The 17,383-nt window shown below is 42.5% G+C and overlaps 1 protein-coding gene across 1 annotated transcript in view; it reads left to right on the top strand.

Moving 5' to 3' along the window:
- The window catches only part of hmcn1 (hemicentin 1), a 92,616-nt gene extending 76,323 nt beyond the window's left edge, over window positions 1-16,293 (top strand). Inside the window, 40 exon segments of the mRNA XM_073477320.1 lie at window positions 77-355; window positions 446-642; window positions 815-896; window positions 1,120-1,256; window positions 1,348-1,489; window positions 1,733-1,877; window positions 2,070-2,197; window positions 2,314-2,470; window positions 2,704-2,825; window positions 2,942-3,106; window positions 3,351-3,458; window positions 3,573-3,710; window positions 3,828-3,962; window positions 4,188-4,457; window positions 4,645-4,835; window positions 4,975-5,188; window positions 5,354-5,488; window positions 5,813-6,003; window positions 6,267-6,348; window positions 6,491-6,760; window positions 7,018-7,188; window positions 7,285-7,455; window positions 7,879-8,049; window positions 8,145-8,315; window positions 8,479-8,649; window positions 9,018-9,188; window positions 9,290-9,436; window positions 9,555-9,692; window positions 10,090-10,211; window positions 10,382-10,619; window positions 10,833-10,895; window positions 11,355-11,474; window positions 11,572-11,706; window positions 11,789-11,902; window positions 12,029-12,154; window positions 12,282-12,410; window positions 13,547-13,842; window positions 14,448-14,575; window positions 14,671-14,797; window positions 15,916-16,293. Of these exon segments, the coding sequence (XP_073333421.1) occupies window positions 77-355; window positions 446-642; window positions 815-896; window positions 1,120-1,256; window positions 1,348-1,489; window positions 1,733-1,877; window positions 2,070-2,197; window positions 2,314-2,470; window positions 2,704-2,825; window positions 2,942-3,106; window positions 3,351-3,458; window positions 3,573-3,710; window positions 3,828-3,962; window positions 4,188-4,457; window positions 4,645-4,835; window positions 4,975-5,188; window positions 5,354-5,488; window positions 5,813-6,003; window positions 6,267-6,348; window positions 6,491-6,760; window positions 7,018-7,188; window positions 7,285-7,455; window positions 7,879-8,049; window positions 8,145-8,315; window positions 8,479-8,649; window positions 9,018-9,188; window positions 9,290-9,436; window positions 9,555-9,692; window positions 10,090-10,211; window positions 10,382-10,619; window positions 10,833-10,895; window positions 11,355-11,474; window positions 11,572-11,706; window positions 11,789-11,902; window positions 12,029-12,154; window positions 12,282-12,410; window positions 13,547-13,842; window positions 14,448-14,575; window positions 14,671-14,797; window positions 15,916-16,293 (6,575 nt within the window).
- The last annotated feature ends 1,090 nt before the right edge of the window (window positions 16,294-17,383 follow it).

Raw genomic sequence — 17,383 nt, forward strand, 5'->3', positions numbered from 1 at the left:
AAATCTGAGGAATAAATCAACACCATTCTAAGGGCAATAAATTATGATCAACCACATATTTTGTTTCTCTCCTCAGTCCCTCCTGGTCTGGATGGAGCAGGTAGCACAGAAGATGTGACTGTAGTCAGAGGAAACTTGGCTTCTCTGCTGTGTATTGCTGATGGGACACCAACCCCCACTGTGTCCTGGCTCAAAGAAGGCGTCACTCTAACTCCTGACCCCCACCTCAAACTCCTCAATCTGAATACAACAGTGCAAATCATCCAGGCTCAAGTCAATGATACAGGACGCTACACCTGCGTGGCTAACAATACTGCTGGTCAAGCTAGCCGCCATTTTAACCTGAAAGTGCTGGGTGAGTCAAAGCAGATTATAATTTTTTTTCTCCAGCTTCAGCTTTTGATTCATGGATGAGAAAAGAAATTTTGTTTGTTTTCTTTGTCAGACCCTCCAAGCATCAAGGACTCTGGTGTACCAGCAGAAGTATCTGTTGTGGTGAATAATGTCCTGGAGCTTCAGTGTGAGGCCTCAGGTATCCCTGCCCCCTCTCTGACCTGGCTGAAGGACGGACGCCCGCTCCCACAGACCAACAGCCTCCGCCTCCTGCGGGGAGGAGAGGTGCTACGTGTAGCATCAGCACAGGTTAGTCACCAGGGTTTGTTGTAGTGAAATCCCATTTCTCATATATTAAATTTAAATTAAATTTATAATTATTTTCTATAAAAACATTAAAACGATCCTTTCATTACATACTGTGTATTCTATGTCTTTTTCCATTGTTTTCATACTGAGACACTCAGTTTTTTGTCCTCAGCTGGAGGACACAGGCAGATACAGCTGCTTAGCCAACAGCCCAGCAGGAGATGATGACAAGGAGTTCCTGGTTCGAGTGCATGGTGGGTAACAGAGATTGCAGTGTGCACTGAATGTACATAACAGAAACATTCTATGGCTGGAAGGAAAATAACTTAAATCTGCACTTAATGATAAAATAAAAACATTTTCACTAAAATTTCTCCTGCCATGATTATCTAGACAATTAAAAACCAATAAGGTGAGATGATATTGGGCTATAAAATTTATGTCAGTGCTGGTCTCTTTCTGGTTTTCCTCTAACAGTCCCCCCTAACATTGCGGGTGAGAGTACACCTCAGGACGTGTCCGTGCTGCAGAACAGACAGGTGACTCTGGAGTGCAAATCTGACGCTGTTCCACCTCCAACTCTGGCCTGGCTCAAAGATAGCCAACCATTGCAGGTCAAAAATCAAACGAACAAACTTTTATCCCAACTATTCTTATAAGTTCTGCTCAAAAGTTATGACAAATTCCTTTTTCCTGTTTGTGTAGGCCTCTGCCCGTGTGCGTATTCTGTCTGGTGGACGCTACTTACAGATCAACATGGCTGAGCTCGGTGACAGAGCTCAGTATACATGTGTGGCCAGCAACATCGCTGGAAAGACCACACGACAGTTTAACTTGGCTGTCAATGGTACAGTTACATCTTTTATATACAACACATTATTATTATTATTATTATTATTATTATTATTATTATTAAATATTTTTATTTAATTATTGTTGTTGTTATTATTATTATTATTATTATTATTATTATTATTATTATGTAGCGATACTGTTTATCCTGCCTGTTTTTTAGTTTCAGTTAAGAGGTGAATTCATTACCTGCTGACGAACTAGTAAAAACCTATGTATCTGTCACCTGTTCCCTCAGTTGCGCCAACTATCATGGAAGGCTCCCAGACAGTGTCAGTGCACATCAACAAGCCAGCAGTACTTGAGTGTATTGTAAGTGGGGTGCCACCGCCTCGTGTAACCTGGAGGAAACATGGTGCTATATTGGCTGGAAACAGCCCCAGGTAAGTCCACATGTCACATTACAATAATACATCTCAAATGAATATTAATTTTATTATGATACAACAATTGCATATGCAGTTTAATGTGATAGATATCTACTATCTACTTTAAATAATATAAGTAGATTTGATATTTAATTATTGCTATTTGTTTAATGCTGTACCTCACCCAGTTTGTACAAACATGTGCAGGTACACATTTGCAGAGGATGGGTCTTTACACATCCACCCTGCTCAGGTGACTGACACTGGTCGCTACCTGTGCATGGCAACAAATGAGGCTGGGACGCAACGCAAGAGAGTGGATCTGCAAGTATACGGTGGGTGGTGGGTGGTACTCTAGTTAAACAAAACACATGAATACCTTAAAATTGACTCAGTCACCCACAAACAGAGTCAACCAGTAAATTTACAATCCACTGTTCTCATCTTTCAGTCCCTCCTTCCATCGCCGACAGCCGGACCAATGTAACGGTTACAGTCAACGTTCAGACCACTTTGTCCTGCGAGGCCACCGGCATCCCCAAACCCACCATCAACTGGATGAAAAATGGTCGAGCCATCAATACTGACCAGAACCAGAATATGTACAGGTTGATCCAGGTTTTCTCCCTCTCTGTTTCCTCATTCAAGATTTAAAACAAAAAGAAAAACTGAAACTCAACAAAGTTGAGAGACATTTTATATTCTCTAAACTTTGACCAAATTAATAGCATTCATAGTGAAGTGATTCATTGTAAGATTAACCTTTTTTAAAAATACAGTCTTCTTATAGGGTGGACATAGTGACACCACTCTCAAGTGCCAACTTTGTTATTCTTTCCAGATTACTATCATCAGGCTCCCTGGTAGTCATAGCACCCACGGTGGAGGACACAGCAGTGTATGAATGTGTCGTCTCTAATGATGCAGGAAAAGACTCCAGATCCATCAACCTCACTGTCCACGGTGAGTAACAAAGCATTCGTTGACAACCTGATAATTCTTCATCATTTCTAAACAGATCATCCATCACCAGCAAGATCAGAAATTCTCCTAACATGTTGTAACTTGTGTCACTCTAGTTCCCCCATCTATAGCTGATGAACCCACAGAGCTCGTTGTAACCAGACTGTCCCCAGTGGTCATCGCCTGTACTGCATCTGGTGTCCCAGAACCCACAATCCACTGGAGTAAAGATGGCATGCGGCTCCCCAAAGAGGGACAGGGCTACAGCATCCTGTCCACAGGTCGGAATCATCATGCATATCATCCAGAACACAACTTTTATTTATTACAACTGTCCAAACCTTTAAATATCTAACAACAAACTCAATGATGTGAGTCATCTAATACTGCATTTCAGATTATACTGAGTGTCGAATGTATCTGGTTACTTTGCACGTAATCATGAAGAACCTGTTTTAATTCATCATTGGCATCATTGGTGAACTTTATTAATTATGTCGATGGTGTTTGATGATCTGTGCACAGGCCCGATAGAAATCACCTCAGCTGAGCTCAGTCATGCAGGACGCTACTCATGCACAGCCAAGAATGCTGCAGGCTCCACCAACCGCCACGTCCATCTCACAGTGCAGGGTAAGGGCATCCTGAGAAAAAATGCTGTATGACTCTGACATGCTTTTACTTTATCTTTTTATCTTTTTCTCGAGATCTTTCTGAGCATCATACCTTTCCGATCCCTCTCCTCAGAGCTCCCAGTGATCCAGTCTCATCCGTCCACCCTGGATGTGATCCTGAATAACCCCATCACTCTGCCCTGCAGGGCCACAGGCTCACCCAGACCCACCATCACCTGGCAGAAGGAGGGCATCAATATACCCACCACAGGTAATTAATCGTGTGTGTGTGTGTGCGCGCGCGCGCACGTGCGTGCTTGCGTGCGTCTGTGTGTAATCATAAGTTATCAGTACTAACATCATCATCACATCTCTTGCTTCATGTCAGGTGGAGGTTTCACAGTGCTGCCTAATGGAAGTCTGCAGATCTCTAAGGCCTCTGTGTCAGACTCTGGAACTTACATATGTGTGGCTCAAAACCCTGCAGGCACTGCGCTGGGCAAGACCAAACTCAGAGTACAAGGTGGGGCTAACTTGAGTAACAGACTTAATATGTAATACTCAGCAGCTGTGAAAAAGGATGTGAGAAGAACACCGTACGGTCTAGTGTATTCTGATACAATAACAATTAAATGCTAAAGTTATGCCTTACAAGTTCCAACCTTTCATATTTGTTACTTAATTTGCTAATGATGTCAATAAATATTCTAAATGTTTTGACTGCATGTGATGTTTCTGTGTCCTGCAGTCCCTCCAGTGATCAGCTCAGAGACTCGACAGTACCTGGCACCTGTGGACTCCTCTGTGACATTACAATGCCAAGCTGACGGCTCCCCTCTCCCGTCTGTCACATGGCATAAAGATGGGCAGCCACTCAGTGAATCTGTACGCCAGCGGGTGCTCAGCTCAGGATCCCTACAGATCGCCTTCATCCAGCCAAGTGACACTGGACGATACACCTGCACTGCTGCCAATGTGGCGGGCACTGTCAGCCTCGAGATGAGCCTCACTGTACAGAGTAGGTTTCAGTTAATATGGAATTTTAAATCATGCCATCGAACAACACGCTATATTTTTTTATGTCTTTTATGTATAGCTTAAGGGCTACCAGTGCCATCTGTGATTGTATGTTATACAAAACCATAACTAGACTAATGTTTTAAAATTAATGAAATAATGAAAAATAAAACTCCCTACCTTTGCAGTCCCACCATCCATACGTAGTGGAGAGCATGAGGTAGCAGTGGTGGAAAACAGCCAGGCTCAGCTGGTGTGTGTGGCGGAGGGTGTCCCTCAGCCCAGCCTGACCTGGGAGAGAGATGGTATTCCCCTCATTGAAAGCACAGGGGAATACACAATCCTGCCTTCTGGAGAGCTGGTAGTAGACATCGCTCAGGTAGGGGAATCAAAGACAAACAAACCTTCTCTCTGTTTGTTTATGTCTGTACATTACTGGACAGTGAACTTGCATGTAGCGTCAGAAAGATGTATATAAAGACCTTTTTCTCTCCTCATCTTCCCTCCACCTGTACCAGCCTGATGATGCAGGCAGCTATACCTGCATAGCCACAAATGCAGTTGGACAGGACAGTCGGACAGTGACCCTGTCTGTTCATACTCACCCTGTCTTCACTGAGCTGCTCGGAGATGTGGCCCTCAACAAGGGAGAGCGCCTCCTGCTGGCCTGTGGAGTCAGTGGCATCCCCCCACCTAAAATTACATGGGCCTTCAACAACAACATCATCCCGGGTATACATCAAGAGCTACAGTAATGAGGAAAATGTGTTGTTTTGTGTCAGAAAGTAGTTACTTAAGTCAGAGATCAACAGCTTTTTATCAAGCAGTGTGTCATATATTAGAATTAAGACTTAACAGTGTTTTTTTTGTCTTTGTGGCCTTTTATTAATGCTTTAGTTCACTACGATCATATGAACGGCCACAGTGAGCTGGTGATAGAGAGAGTGAGCAAAGACGACTCTGGCACCTACACCTGTGTGGCAGAAAACAATGTAGGAACCATCAAGTCACTGGGATTTGTCTATGTCAAAGGTAAAAACACCCACTATGGAGCTATTAGACTCAACATTATTTTACTTATGTAACTGGTAACACTTTAAATCCAGTTGTTTAGCATTTCTAATCAGTATATAAACATGTGATAAATAATTTATAACACATTATAATGTAGTTGTAAGCAGATATAAATGTTTATAGTAAAACACTGTTGTAAAGATATGAAATATGCCTTCATAGGAGATGTTATAATTGCTGACAAATACTGTACAATATTTATACACAACATCTTTACTCATGACTCAACCCCAAACATTACGTATCCATAATGTCACAAGAAATTCTTCTGTCTGTCTCCAGAGCCTCCTATCATTGACGGGGACCTTCACTCCAATCGTATTGAGCCTTTGGGTGGTAATGCCATCTTGAACTGTGAGGTTCGGGGAGACCCCCTGCCCACCATCCGGTGGAGCAAGAATGGAATCAACATCCAGATCAACAACCGCATCCGTCAGCTGGACAATGGCTCTCTGGCCATCTATGGCACAGTGGTAGGAAAAAACATGAGAGTGTGACCTCTTATGTGTATGCTAATAAGAAGTTAAAGGTGGCTCATAAAATGGTCTACGATGAAGCTCTTTGATTTGATTGAATCTTTGAAAGGTGCAATACGTTAAGAATTTGAGTTTAAATATTCAAAGGTGAACTAAAATTGTCAGCAGGATGTTAAACAATGTGAGGTTATGTCAAAGACCTAAGTATGTAAACATTTTGAAACTTACTTGATTATAATACTGATATGTGTTTTTTACAGAGTGAAGATGCAGGCAATTACATGTGTGTTGCAACAAATGATGCTGGAGTGGTAGAAAGGAGTGTCACACTTACTTTGCAGAGTAAGTGTCTGTTTGTGTGTCAGTCCTATTCAGCATACAATCTGGCAGTTGATACATGAACAGAACAAAATGAGGACATGCTCCCCATGTCAAGTAAACTGATTTTCATGTGTAAAATCATATGGATCTGCTTTTCTTTCAGGTGCACCCACCATCATAGTGGAGCCAGTGGATAAGGTAGTGGATGCTGGCACCACAGTTGTGCTCAACTGTCAGGCAGAGGGTGAGCCTACCCCCATGATAGAGTGGTCCCGCCAGGGGCGCCCCCTGTTGGGCAATGACCGCTTCTCCACCCTGTCCAACAGTTCGCTCAGGATCAGCAGTGCCCAGAAGGAGGACACAGCTGAATATGAATGTGTGGCCAGAAATCTGCTAGGATCAGTGCTGGTTAGGGTCACTCTTACTGTGCGAGGTGAGCTTGACATACAGTACATTATTTGTACCATATTTTTTAGTCAACTTCCATTTGAACCTGTTGTAAATGTCATTAAAATGAACAAGAGAGCATTACTTCTTTCACAGAAAATGGATCTTTCTCAAAATCAAGGATAAATATCATCCTCTATGTCCACCTAAGTGGAGAAAGAAGAAAACAAAAACAAACAATTATTTAAACTGCTCAAATGGCTAAATACATAGTGTGTTAATGTGAATTCATTTGTTTTCCAGTTCATGGGGGCTACTCAGAGTGGGCAGAGTGGGGTCCTTGCAGTGTGTCCTGTGGTGTCGGGTCCCAGAAGAGGCTGAGACAGTGTAACAATCCTCTACCTGCCAATGGAGGGCGTCACTGTGCGGGATCGGACGCAGAGACACGTAGTTGTCAGGGAAAGCCCTGTCCAGGTGAGTGTGCTTTGAAGAATCAGATGCAGATAATTCATACTGTTCTCTCAGTACTTGTAGAGGTGACTGTGTGCTAATGTCCCTCTGTTCCCACAGTGGATGGTAACTGGTCAGAGTGGTCTCCCTGGGAGGAGTGCTCTCATACCTGTGGTCAGGGCAACAGAACCAGGATCAGGACATGCAGTAACCCTCCAGCTCAGCATGGAGGCAGGCCGTGTGAGGGGAAGGCAGTGGAGGTCATCATGTGCAGTGTCAGACCTTGTCCAGGTGAGTAAACAAATACATTTTCAAGTAAATCAGTAATCAGTGATGCCACAGTGTAAAAATATTCAGTTACAAGTAAATGTCCAGCTTTCATAATCTTATTCAGGTAAAAGTACATAAGTATAATCAGCAAAATAAACTTAGGACAGAAAATGTTGTCTTATATTGTATATTTTATATAAATGTGTATGACATGTTTTAAAGTCGATTTGAAGCTGATTTTAACTACTTTATGTATTCTAACCTCTAATGACTAATGATATTAATAATATTTTTGTGTATAAAATCATTATCAGTAAATTAACTTGTATGTGTAGCTGTCAAATAAATGTAATGTAGCTAATTAAGTGGCATCAACTGGCAAAACTCAAGTCAAGTACCTTAAAATTGTTGTCTGTATTGACTTATCTGTTCATGCTCCTGCAGTGGCGGGTAACTGGGGGTCTTGGCTACCATGGAGCCCATGCAGTGAAACCTGTGGTAAAGGTACACAGTCCAGAATCCGTCTGTGCAACAACCCACCTCCAGCATTTGATGGGCTGCAGTGTGAGGGCTCAGACACCCAAACACAAGTGTGCAAGGAGAGACCTTGTCCTGGTGAGGACGCCAGGATTTTACTTTCCATTAAAATTAGATTGCTACAGTTTCAAAGTCACTGATTCTCTTGCTTCTTCTGTCATTGTTTCCTCCAGTGGATGGGAAGTGGTCATCCTGGGTGAGCTGGGGAGCCTGCAGTGTTTCATGTGGAGGCGGGACCAGACAGCGAAGGCGCCTCTGTGCCAACCCCACCCCCCAACATGGTGGCAGGCAGTGTGAAGGCAACGACGTTCACATTGATTTCTGTAACAGTGACCCCTGCCCCAGTGAGTCACATTCACTTTTATTGGCTCTCACTTGTTAAACTTTACAAATTCAGAATCTTAACCATTATATATCCTTTATGTCTTTACATGTATATATCTGTAATATCTGTCTTGTATCTTGGTTTCTTCTCATGAACATACCTGTTGACTATCTCTCTTTCAGTTAGCGGTAACTGGGGTCCATGGAGCAGCTGGGGCAGCTGCAGCAAGACATGCAACGGAGGTCAGATGAGGCGCTACAGGACATGTGACAACCCCAGACCTGCCAATGGTGGGAGAGCATGTGCAGGTGCAGACACACAGATACAGAGATGCAGCACAGCCAACTGTCCTGGTGAGTCAGCATGTTTAAGACTGTGGCAGGGGTTAACAAGTCTAAAAGTAGAGAGGCTCCTTTAACTGCATAAGTAGATGCCCTGAATAAAAAGAACTAACCTTTTCATGCATTTCACATTTAATTCACCACATGTTTAGGGTGGGTAACATGGGACAAGACAGAAAAAAAACACCATGTAAACTGAAAGATAGCAGCGTCTTTCCTTTCACCCTACAAACTGTGTATTTCATAATTTTTAAGATACCCTGAAAGCACCAAATTGTCCCCCAAACTTAGGAGACAATAATCTCCTGCTGTATGTCTGTATGATTTCATTTCTGTTAATGTGTATACTCATTCTATGTTTTTGGGGTATATGATTGCAGTTGATGGTAACTGGGGTTCATGGCAGCAGTGGGGAGAGTGCTCTGCGTCCTGTGGGGGCGGAGAGAGGACCCGTGTCCGTCTCTGTAATAGTCCATCCCCTAGCCACAGTGGTCGGCCATGTCCAGGAGACTCCTCCCAGCTGTCCAGGTGTAACGCCCAGGCCTGCCCAGGTAAGACATTTTTACATATATATATATATGTACTATATTGTCTATTTGTGCAGTTGAGCACAGCACTTGAAGCAATCTTAAATACCTTCTCTTTTTGTCAGGCGGGCCCCAGAAGGCACGAGGAAGCATCATAGGGAACATCAATGATATTGAGTTTGGCATTGCCATACTTAATGCCACCATCACAGACAGCAAGACTGGCGGCAGAATCATCAAGGCGACTATTACTAATGTACCGCGGACATTAGGTCAGCTTTCCAGCAGTTTCATGTTTAAATCTTCTATTTTTAGATGTTATCCTTTTGAACTTTCTCAATAAATCTCATAATAACTGAAATCTGCTAATTTTCATTCTTTAATTTTAAGGTCCTGCGATGAGAAAACTCATCTCAATCCTGAACCCCATCTACTGGACCACTGCACAGGAAGTAGGAGAGGCTGTCAACGGCTACACGCTAACAGGAGGCATCTTCAGGCGAGAGACACAGGTGGAGTTTGCCACAGGTAAGAATGGACAGGCCTTCGTATCATCAAAAAACATTGAGGATTACTTCTAAATTTTATCATTGTTTTATAGACTATCAGGCTAAACGTTATATTTTATGTAGTACAAACTGTATTGTAAACTGCAGTACTAATTGTAAATTTGTACCCCCCCGTTTGCAGTTGTATGTTTTGATGTAATGTTTTTTTGTTTTACTTGTGTATGTATAAAAGACTAAAGTCATAAAAAAAGGATGGACTTGGTGCATTTCTGTTGTTATACAGCTATTTATATAATACACTTTGTGGGTTTAACCTGTTTATAAAATAGTGAAAATGTTGACGTGATGATTTAAATGTGAATAATGTCAGTAGGTTGAAACATGACAAACATTGTGGTGTAAATGGAACATGATAGGTGAGATCCTGAGGATGACCCACATTGCCAGAGGCCTGGACTCAGATGGAGCGCTGTTACTGGACATCGTGGTGAACGGACACATCCTTCAGCTGCCCTCACATTCTGACATCAGCATCAAGGTAAATAAATAACATATGCAGATTATTAGTGTGGCCTTTTGGTAGGTATATTTACTATTTTAGCCTTTTTACTCAAAATCTCATATCAGTTAATGTATACATGATTTCTAGAAAATGAGCTAAAACTAGTCAGAATACTGTGCCTCACATGTACACTTTGTTGGACTCAGGACTACACAGAGGACTACATCCAGACAGGCCCAGGCCAGCTGTACGCCCTGTCTACCCGCATGTTCAGCATCGACAGGGAGAGCGTGCCCTACTCCTGGAACCACACCATCTCCTACGACGTGTCCAAGGGCAAGATGCCCTACCTCGTAGAGATGCTGCATGCCACAGCCATCAGCGCTCTTTACCACCCCCTGGAGGAGATGTTGGATTATAGCATCCAAGCTAGTATCTCCAAGGGTGAGGACACTGGTTTGTGAAAGATCTGAATGTAGGAATGATACTTTAACAATGGATACAAGATGAAATGAACAATGCTACTAACCTAATATCATGTTGTGTGTTTTTCCTCAACTCAAGTCAGTTTTTTAAATCTGATCTTTCTTCTTTCCGTGTATGTTTTTGTTGCAAATGTAATCTAAATTTAATGATGAAATGTTCACATGATTGCAGGAGATCGCAGTAACCAGTGTCCTCAGGGATTCACGTTGGTGTCTGCCGGACCCTACTGTGCAGGTACTCCTCATTGTACCATATGACTCAGTGAGAGTCAGTTAAATTGGTTTTAAAGACACTGAGTGGACTATAAATGATTTGTCCAACAGCAGTAGGCTCTCCCCAGATATTCCCATAAAATTCTCATTTCCAGATTAATTCCCACGTTCTTTCGTGGCTGGCCGAGGTGACAGGATTTGTGTCTTCTTCTTCTTTGAGGTTTATTGGCAGTTGGCAAACAACTGGTTTCGTTTCCAGTTTGCGACTTCTACTTCTGCTACTCTGTTTATCACAGCCATGCATTACATAGCCTATACTGCCATCATCTCACAAAAGTACACTTTGCATAGTTTACTTTATATGCTTCAAACCTGCCTAATTTGCATATCCCTTTTTTCTCTTGTGCAAAAATGTCAAAAGGTGGCTTCAAATTTGTTAATATAAGAAATATTGTTGTTTATGCATCTTTATGTGCTGCAGATGAGAACGAGTGTGAGGTGGGTAACCCCTGCTCTCATGCCTGCCACAACGCCATGGGCACCTACTACTGCTCTTGTCCCCGGGGCCTCACCATCTCAGCTGACGGCAGAACCTGTCAGGGTATACAACTCAGACTCATTCACCAGTCAGACTCATTGCTGTCAGCATCATTATTACACAAACAGGCTTAAAAATTAAATGCTCTTTGTTCTCGTAGACATTGATGAGTGTTCACTGGGCGGGAACGTGTGCCATGATGGAGAGGACTGTGAGAACACGATTGGCTCTTACCGATGTGTCATGCGCTGTGGGCGGGGCTTCAGGAGAACAGTGGATGGTCTCAGCTGCACAGGTACATCAACAAGCTTTATTGTGCCTTTGTTGTGAGTGTTGCTGAAATAAAACTTTTGACAGCTGTCTTCTTTGTTGCTCAGACGTGAACGAGTGCCAGGAGTCCAATCCGTGCAATCAACACTGTCTGAACACGATTGGTAGCTACCGATGCGCCTGCGAGCCAGGCTTCCAACTCAGGAATCGACGCTGCATAGGTGATGCAGCTAAATGATTCATATAATGCTTTATCTGTGTTAGTCAGAATAAAAGGCCTCGCCTGATATAATGTCCTTGAAACTAGTTCTGGATTTAACGTCCTCTCTTCTCTCTGTCATCACCAGATATAAACGAGTGCAGACAGAGGGTTTGTCGATCAGATCAGCAGTGTAAAAACACACGCGGTGGTTACACCTGTATTGATCTGTGCCCCAATGGTATGACCAAAGGTGCTAATGGGACATGTGTAGGTGAGTATTCACAGTATTTCTTGATAATCCAGAGAACATTTACTGAAGTACAAATTTTAAAAAAATACTGACTGGGAGAGATTTTCCACTGTGATTACATTTTTCATGGTTTGTGGCCTTCTTGTAGACATCGATGAGTGCAGAGATGGAACTCATCAATGCCGATACAATCAGATCTGTGAGAATACCAGAGGCAGCTACCACTGCACCTGTCCACGTGGCTACAGATCGCAGGGGGTGGGACGTCCCTGTGTCGGTATGTTCACCCCTCATATCCTGTCATCTCAACAGGCAAAACGTAAATTAAACACAATCCAGTATTTTATGAAATTTAAAGGGCTTCATTTGCTGTTATCAGACAGGTGATGGTGTGTAATTCTGTTTAGTTGAGGATATTTGCCGAAGCATACAGCATGTTAAACAATGAAAAGGAGAAACATTTTGCACCGCTCTTACCTCATGCTTCCCTTCAGCTTGCTTGCTTCTGCCAGCAAACTTCTCTCTTTGTGTCAGTGACTCACTCCTGTTTTAAGTCTAAAATAACTCTGCTGTCAGCTGCAATGTAGTTCAGACATTCATATCCCGCCAGTGCTTGCTTACATCTCTAAAACGCTGCAAATAAAACTGCTGACTAACTCGTAACATTAAGCACAAAGGCCCTGCAAAGATTCAATGCATGGTATCAGGCCCTCCAAAGATTGATGTCGACTTACCTACCGTACATATAGGGGTAAGATAAAGGATAAGAAAGGATTACAGAGGAAGGGAAACTAAAGTGTGTCCTTCTTTGACACATCAGCCATAAAAAGACCAGCACCTCGACTTCACAGCTCTGTCTGTCACTCTGTTTCCTTTCACTTTCTTCCAATTCTGACTTTTCAAACTGTTACCTTTATGTTTAGATCTGGCTATTTCCTGGAGTTGCTTTGTAATGGCATTCACTCACTGTTCCCCTTGTGACATCATTAACATTGTACGTTGATGTCTGTCTTACCATATTGTATCTGATATCAAATGTGTATTATATTTGATATCATTTCCTCAGAGAAAATATCAACTAGAGTTTGAATTAAATTTGAAGTTATCTTCAAAGCTCTTCTTTTATATGATATGAGAGGACAAAATTCTCTCATTCAAACTAGACAATAGTCTCAATACATTTTCATGAAAATGTATTGTTGTACAGTGGGGTAATTGACATATACCCTTTGTTTCCTCTCATTCTCATCTCATTCCTCTATTTTCATGGCCTGCACCATCTAATTTTTTCATTCATCACCTTTTTTCATTTCTTCTTCATTACTTTTGCACCCTTTTCTCCCTCCTTCCTTCTTTCTATCTATCACTTTTTTGTCTTTTCTTGGTGCTGGTCTTTCTTTGTGCTGTGGGCAGACATAAATGAGTGTGAGCGGCTGCCACAGCCCTGTGCCCACCGGTGCATCAACACACCTGGCAGCTTCAAGTGCACCTGCCCGCCGGGGCGCCACCTGCTGGGTGATGGCAAATCCTGCGCTGGTCTGGAGCGTCTGCCGAGCTATGAAACTCACTCATACGGCTACCGAACTTCACAGTCCTCCTCTGAGCGCTCCTACCAGCAGGTGTACCACAACTTGGCCTCTCAGAGCTTCAACTCCTACACAGCCAACGAAAGGGGGCGTTACAGGAGCCGGAGTCGTAGAGACACTCCTATAAATTCCTCACAGCAGGGCTTCCTTGCTTGTCAGCAGGGGTTTGAGTCCAGGGGTGGCTCCTGCTTCGGTAACTATGGAGGACAGGCAGGGTTGAGATGAGGGAGAGGATGGAAGTTAATAGAGAAACTGTCTCTTTTTGCCTCCCTAATGCTTGAGATTTTGTTGTAAACATGGGAGTTTGAGCATTAAAGGGATAGTTTTTTTATTTGTTTTTTAAATGGGGTTGTATGAGGTCAGTGAATTACTTACAATAGAATGCAGTCAGCACGCATCCAGTCTGGAGAAGTAGCTGGAGTACCGGTGTAGGAAACAAAAAAATACAGAATATTTCACAGCTTTACCTTCGGACAGTCCTGATGACAGGGAAAGCCACCAGACAGAAGCTTCGTCGATAGGTTAGTTTGTTTGTGTCATTGTAACCTGTTAAGACACAGTCAGGCAACATTGTAGGTAATACACTGAATATGGATAAATACCTCATACAACCCCACTTAAAAAATCCCAAACTATCCTTAAAAAATGTGTCCAAAAACCATAATTTATGTTTTTGCTGATTTTTCTCTTTCTTTCTCTCATTCTGTGTGTGTTTGTATCTGTGTGACACCAACAGACATCAATGAGTGTGAGGTGAGGGATGCCTGTCAGCACGAGTGTATGAACACACCGGGGAGCCACAGGTGTCTCTGTCCTGCTGGTTACCGCCTCATGACCAATGGAAAGACGTGTCAAGGTGAGAGCCCCCAGCTACTTCTTGTGTCCTCCCATCATCATCACCTAAGTATAACATTTACTGTTATAATGCTGAGCTATTTGCTATATGTACAGATATAGACGAGTGCCTGGAGCAGAACATCCAGTGTGGAGCGAACCGGATGTGCTTTAACATGAGAGGAAGTTACCAGTGTATTGACACACCCTGTCCACCAAACTACCAGAGGGATCCAGCCACAGGGTAAAACTTCACAGAAATGCACTTAAATCTCAGTTAGGACACATATAGCACATCATCATAACACATCAAAGACAAAAAAAATGTGACCACAAACCAAAGCCTTGTTTCCATCAAAGTACTGACGGTATAGTCCCTTTGGAACCTGTAATAAATGTAGACTGTAGATCTGTTTTGTGTTTCCACCACATACTTTAAATGTCAACGGTGTTCTTGCCAGGGCTTCGGGGGTGACCCTGTTCACTTTTCCATCAGTTGGGAAACAACAGAGGAGACTGTTCTTGGTCTTGAGAAGTTGCAACATTTATTGACTGACACACTGTGACCTATACTGTACATATCTCTGACAGATTGACAACATATAAATACCGCTAACCTTTTCCTCTGCTCTGTTCACATTCACATTTTGGGCTTTTTTCTACAATCCCTATACACTGCACACAGGTATTCATGTTCTTTTTCTTGGTATGTGGTTGTTTATTAAGCTTTGTTTGGAAAAGGCTGCAGGTAGTAAGACCGCTGATAAAACAGGAGAGTTTGGGAAATCCTACATCAGATGATCCAATTGACTAATCAGTGGTCAGCAGTGTTTAAACGCCACCTTTTACTAATGTGTAACAAGCTGAACTGGACTGGAGTGCTTTGTGAAAACGAGGACGAGGCTATAGAAATTTGTTCAATCAAGGGGATTTACATTTACGGAGCTTTAAGTTGTTTTTTTTTCGTTCAGTTCATCAAAAAGAAGAACAAACTGAATTCCTTTCACTCACACTGTGTATATATTATTTTAAAACTAAAAAACAAGACAATACACTTTACAACCAACTGGTTTCTTTGAATTTGGTTGAACTGACCCAATAGATGACATAGATCCCTTAATTGTCATTGTGCAGTGTACTTACATGATTATAATACATGATTTAGACATGTCCCAATGCAAGTAAGCTTGTAAACTGCAGTTTTGGTTTGTATGTAATTTGCTAAAAAATAAACTTTTTATACACTAGGTAGGCACTGTAATCCCTTTAAGTAATAAAGTACTCTATCTATTTTAGACAATAATTGTTGTTTTTCTGCTTCTCCACACTATACTGCACTCAAATCTGTTGTCTATGTTCTAGGTTTTGCCTGAAGAACTGCCCACCAAATGACCTGGAGTGTGCGCTGAGCCCTTACGCCCTGGAGTACAAGCTGCTGTCTCTCCCCTTTGGCATCGCTGCCAACCAGGACCTCATCAGACTGGTGGCCTACACGCAGGACGGAGTCATGCACCCCAGAACCTCCTTCTTAGTGGTGGACGAGGACGTCACGTTACCTTTCGCCCTGCGAGATGAGAACCTGAAGGGAGTGCTGTTCACCACACGGGCGCTACGAGAGCCCCACACGTACCGCATGAAGGTCCGAGCCCTCTCCTACAGTGAAGACGGAGGCATCGAGTACCAGACGACCTTCATCGTCTACATCGCCGTCTCTGCCTACCCCTACTGAGAGCACTTTAAATGACGTGAGACAAAGGTGCGCTGATGACTTTGTGTCCTCCACATGTGGCACCACTGAGATGAGTGAGTGGGTGTGGTTTTGGAAGTTGCCACATCAGTAAACAAACTGAGAAAAAAAGACTTTGTGTTGAGTGTGAGAGAGGCCAGTGAGTGCACACAGCCCTGAAGACACAAGGATTCAACGTGGAAACAGGCCACTGGAGGTTAACAGGAGACTTGGATGAAACTGGCTATTTATTGGCTTTAATCCCCGGAACCCTCGCCTCAGTCTGTCAGGACTTTTTAATTGAAATGTTTTGATATTTTGCTTTGTTATTTTCCCCTGTCCCCTTCAGATTTATTTATAAGATCAACAAGATTTTACTCCTGAAAGCCAAAGCATCAACCTCTGGCTCAGAAAGTAGGCTTCAACCCTACTCGAGAAATCTTAACCAGCCTTTTTATTTACATCTAACTATTATTAACTTATTGGGAAGTGCTTGAACGAGAAAAACGGGCAGTTCCCACCTTTGTTTGGCCCTTTGTGTCATCGGTCACTGAAGTTTGACTGTTCAGATATGGTGCTCACGGTCAGAAAACTTGACCGTTACACGTTGTACATCCTCAGGTAGTGGCCTATCATACACACAAGTGCATAGAAACCCTATCCAATCATTACACTGATTACATCATCAATGTGCCACACTGCTCCATCCAATAGTTGATACCAAGATGTATTTTATTTTTATGACTTGTACATATGTTTTGTTTTTCTCATAATGTATTGCCATACTGTACTTATTGTATCCATTTTGTAATAAAAATGTAATAAATGAATATACACTGAAAATAGGCATAATGTATGACTGCAGTACTACTGCACATTACAGCAAACATGTCACATCTGGGTCGGGATTATCAAACTAAGAAGATTAATTCTGAAAAGCCAAACACAGGAGAAAAAGATATATTTTAATGAAAGAAATGAGACACATTTTTCAGGCTACTTACATCAAAGTGTAAATCGTTGGTGATACTTGCACTCTGGATTAGCCAGTTAGAGGAGAAGGATTTACCCTGTGTCTGTCGTATTGTTTTTTGAATATATTTT

Source organism: Pagrus major, chromosome 11 (genome assembly GCF_040436345.1).
Source record: "Pagrus major chromosome 11, Pma_NU_1.0".
NCBI lineage: Eukaryota > Metazoa > Chordata > Actinopteri > Spariformes > Sparidae > Pagrus > Pagrus major.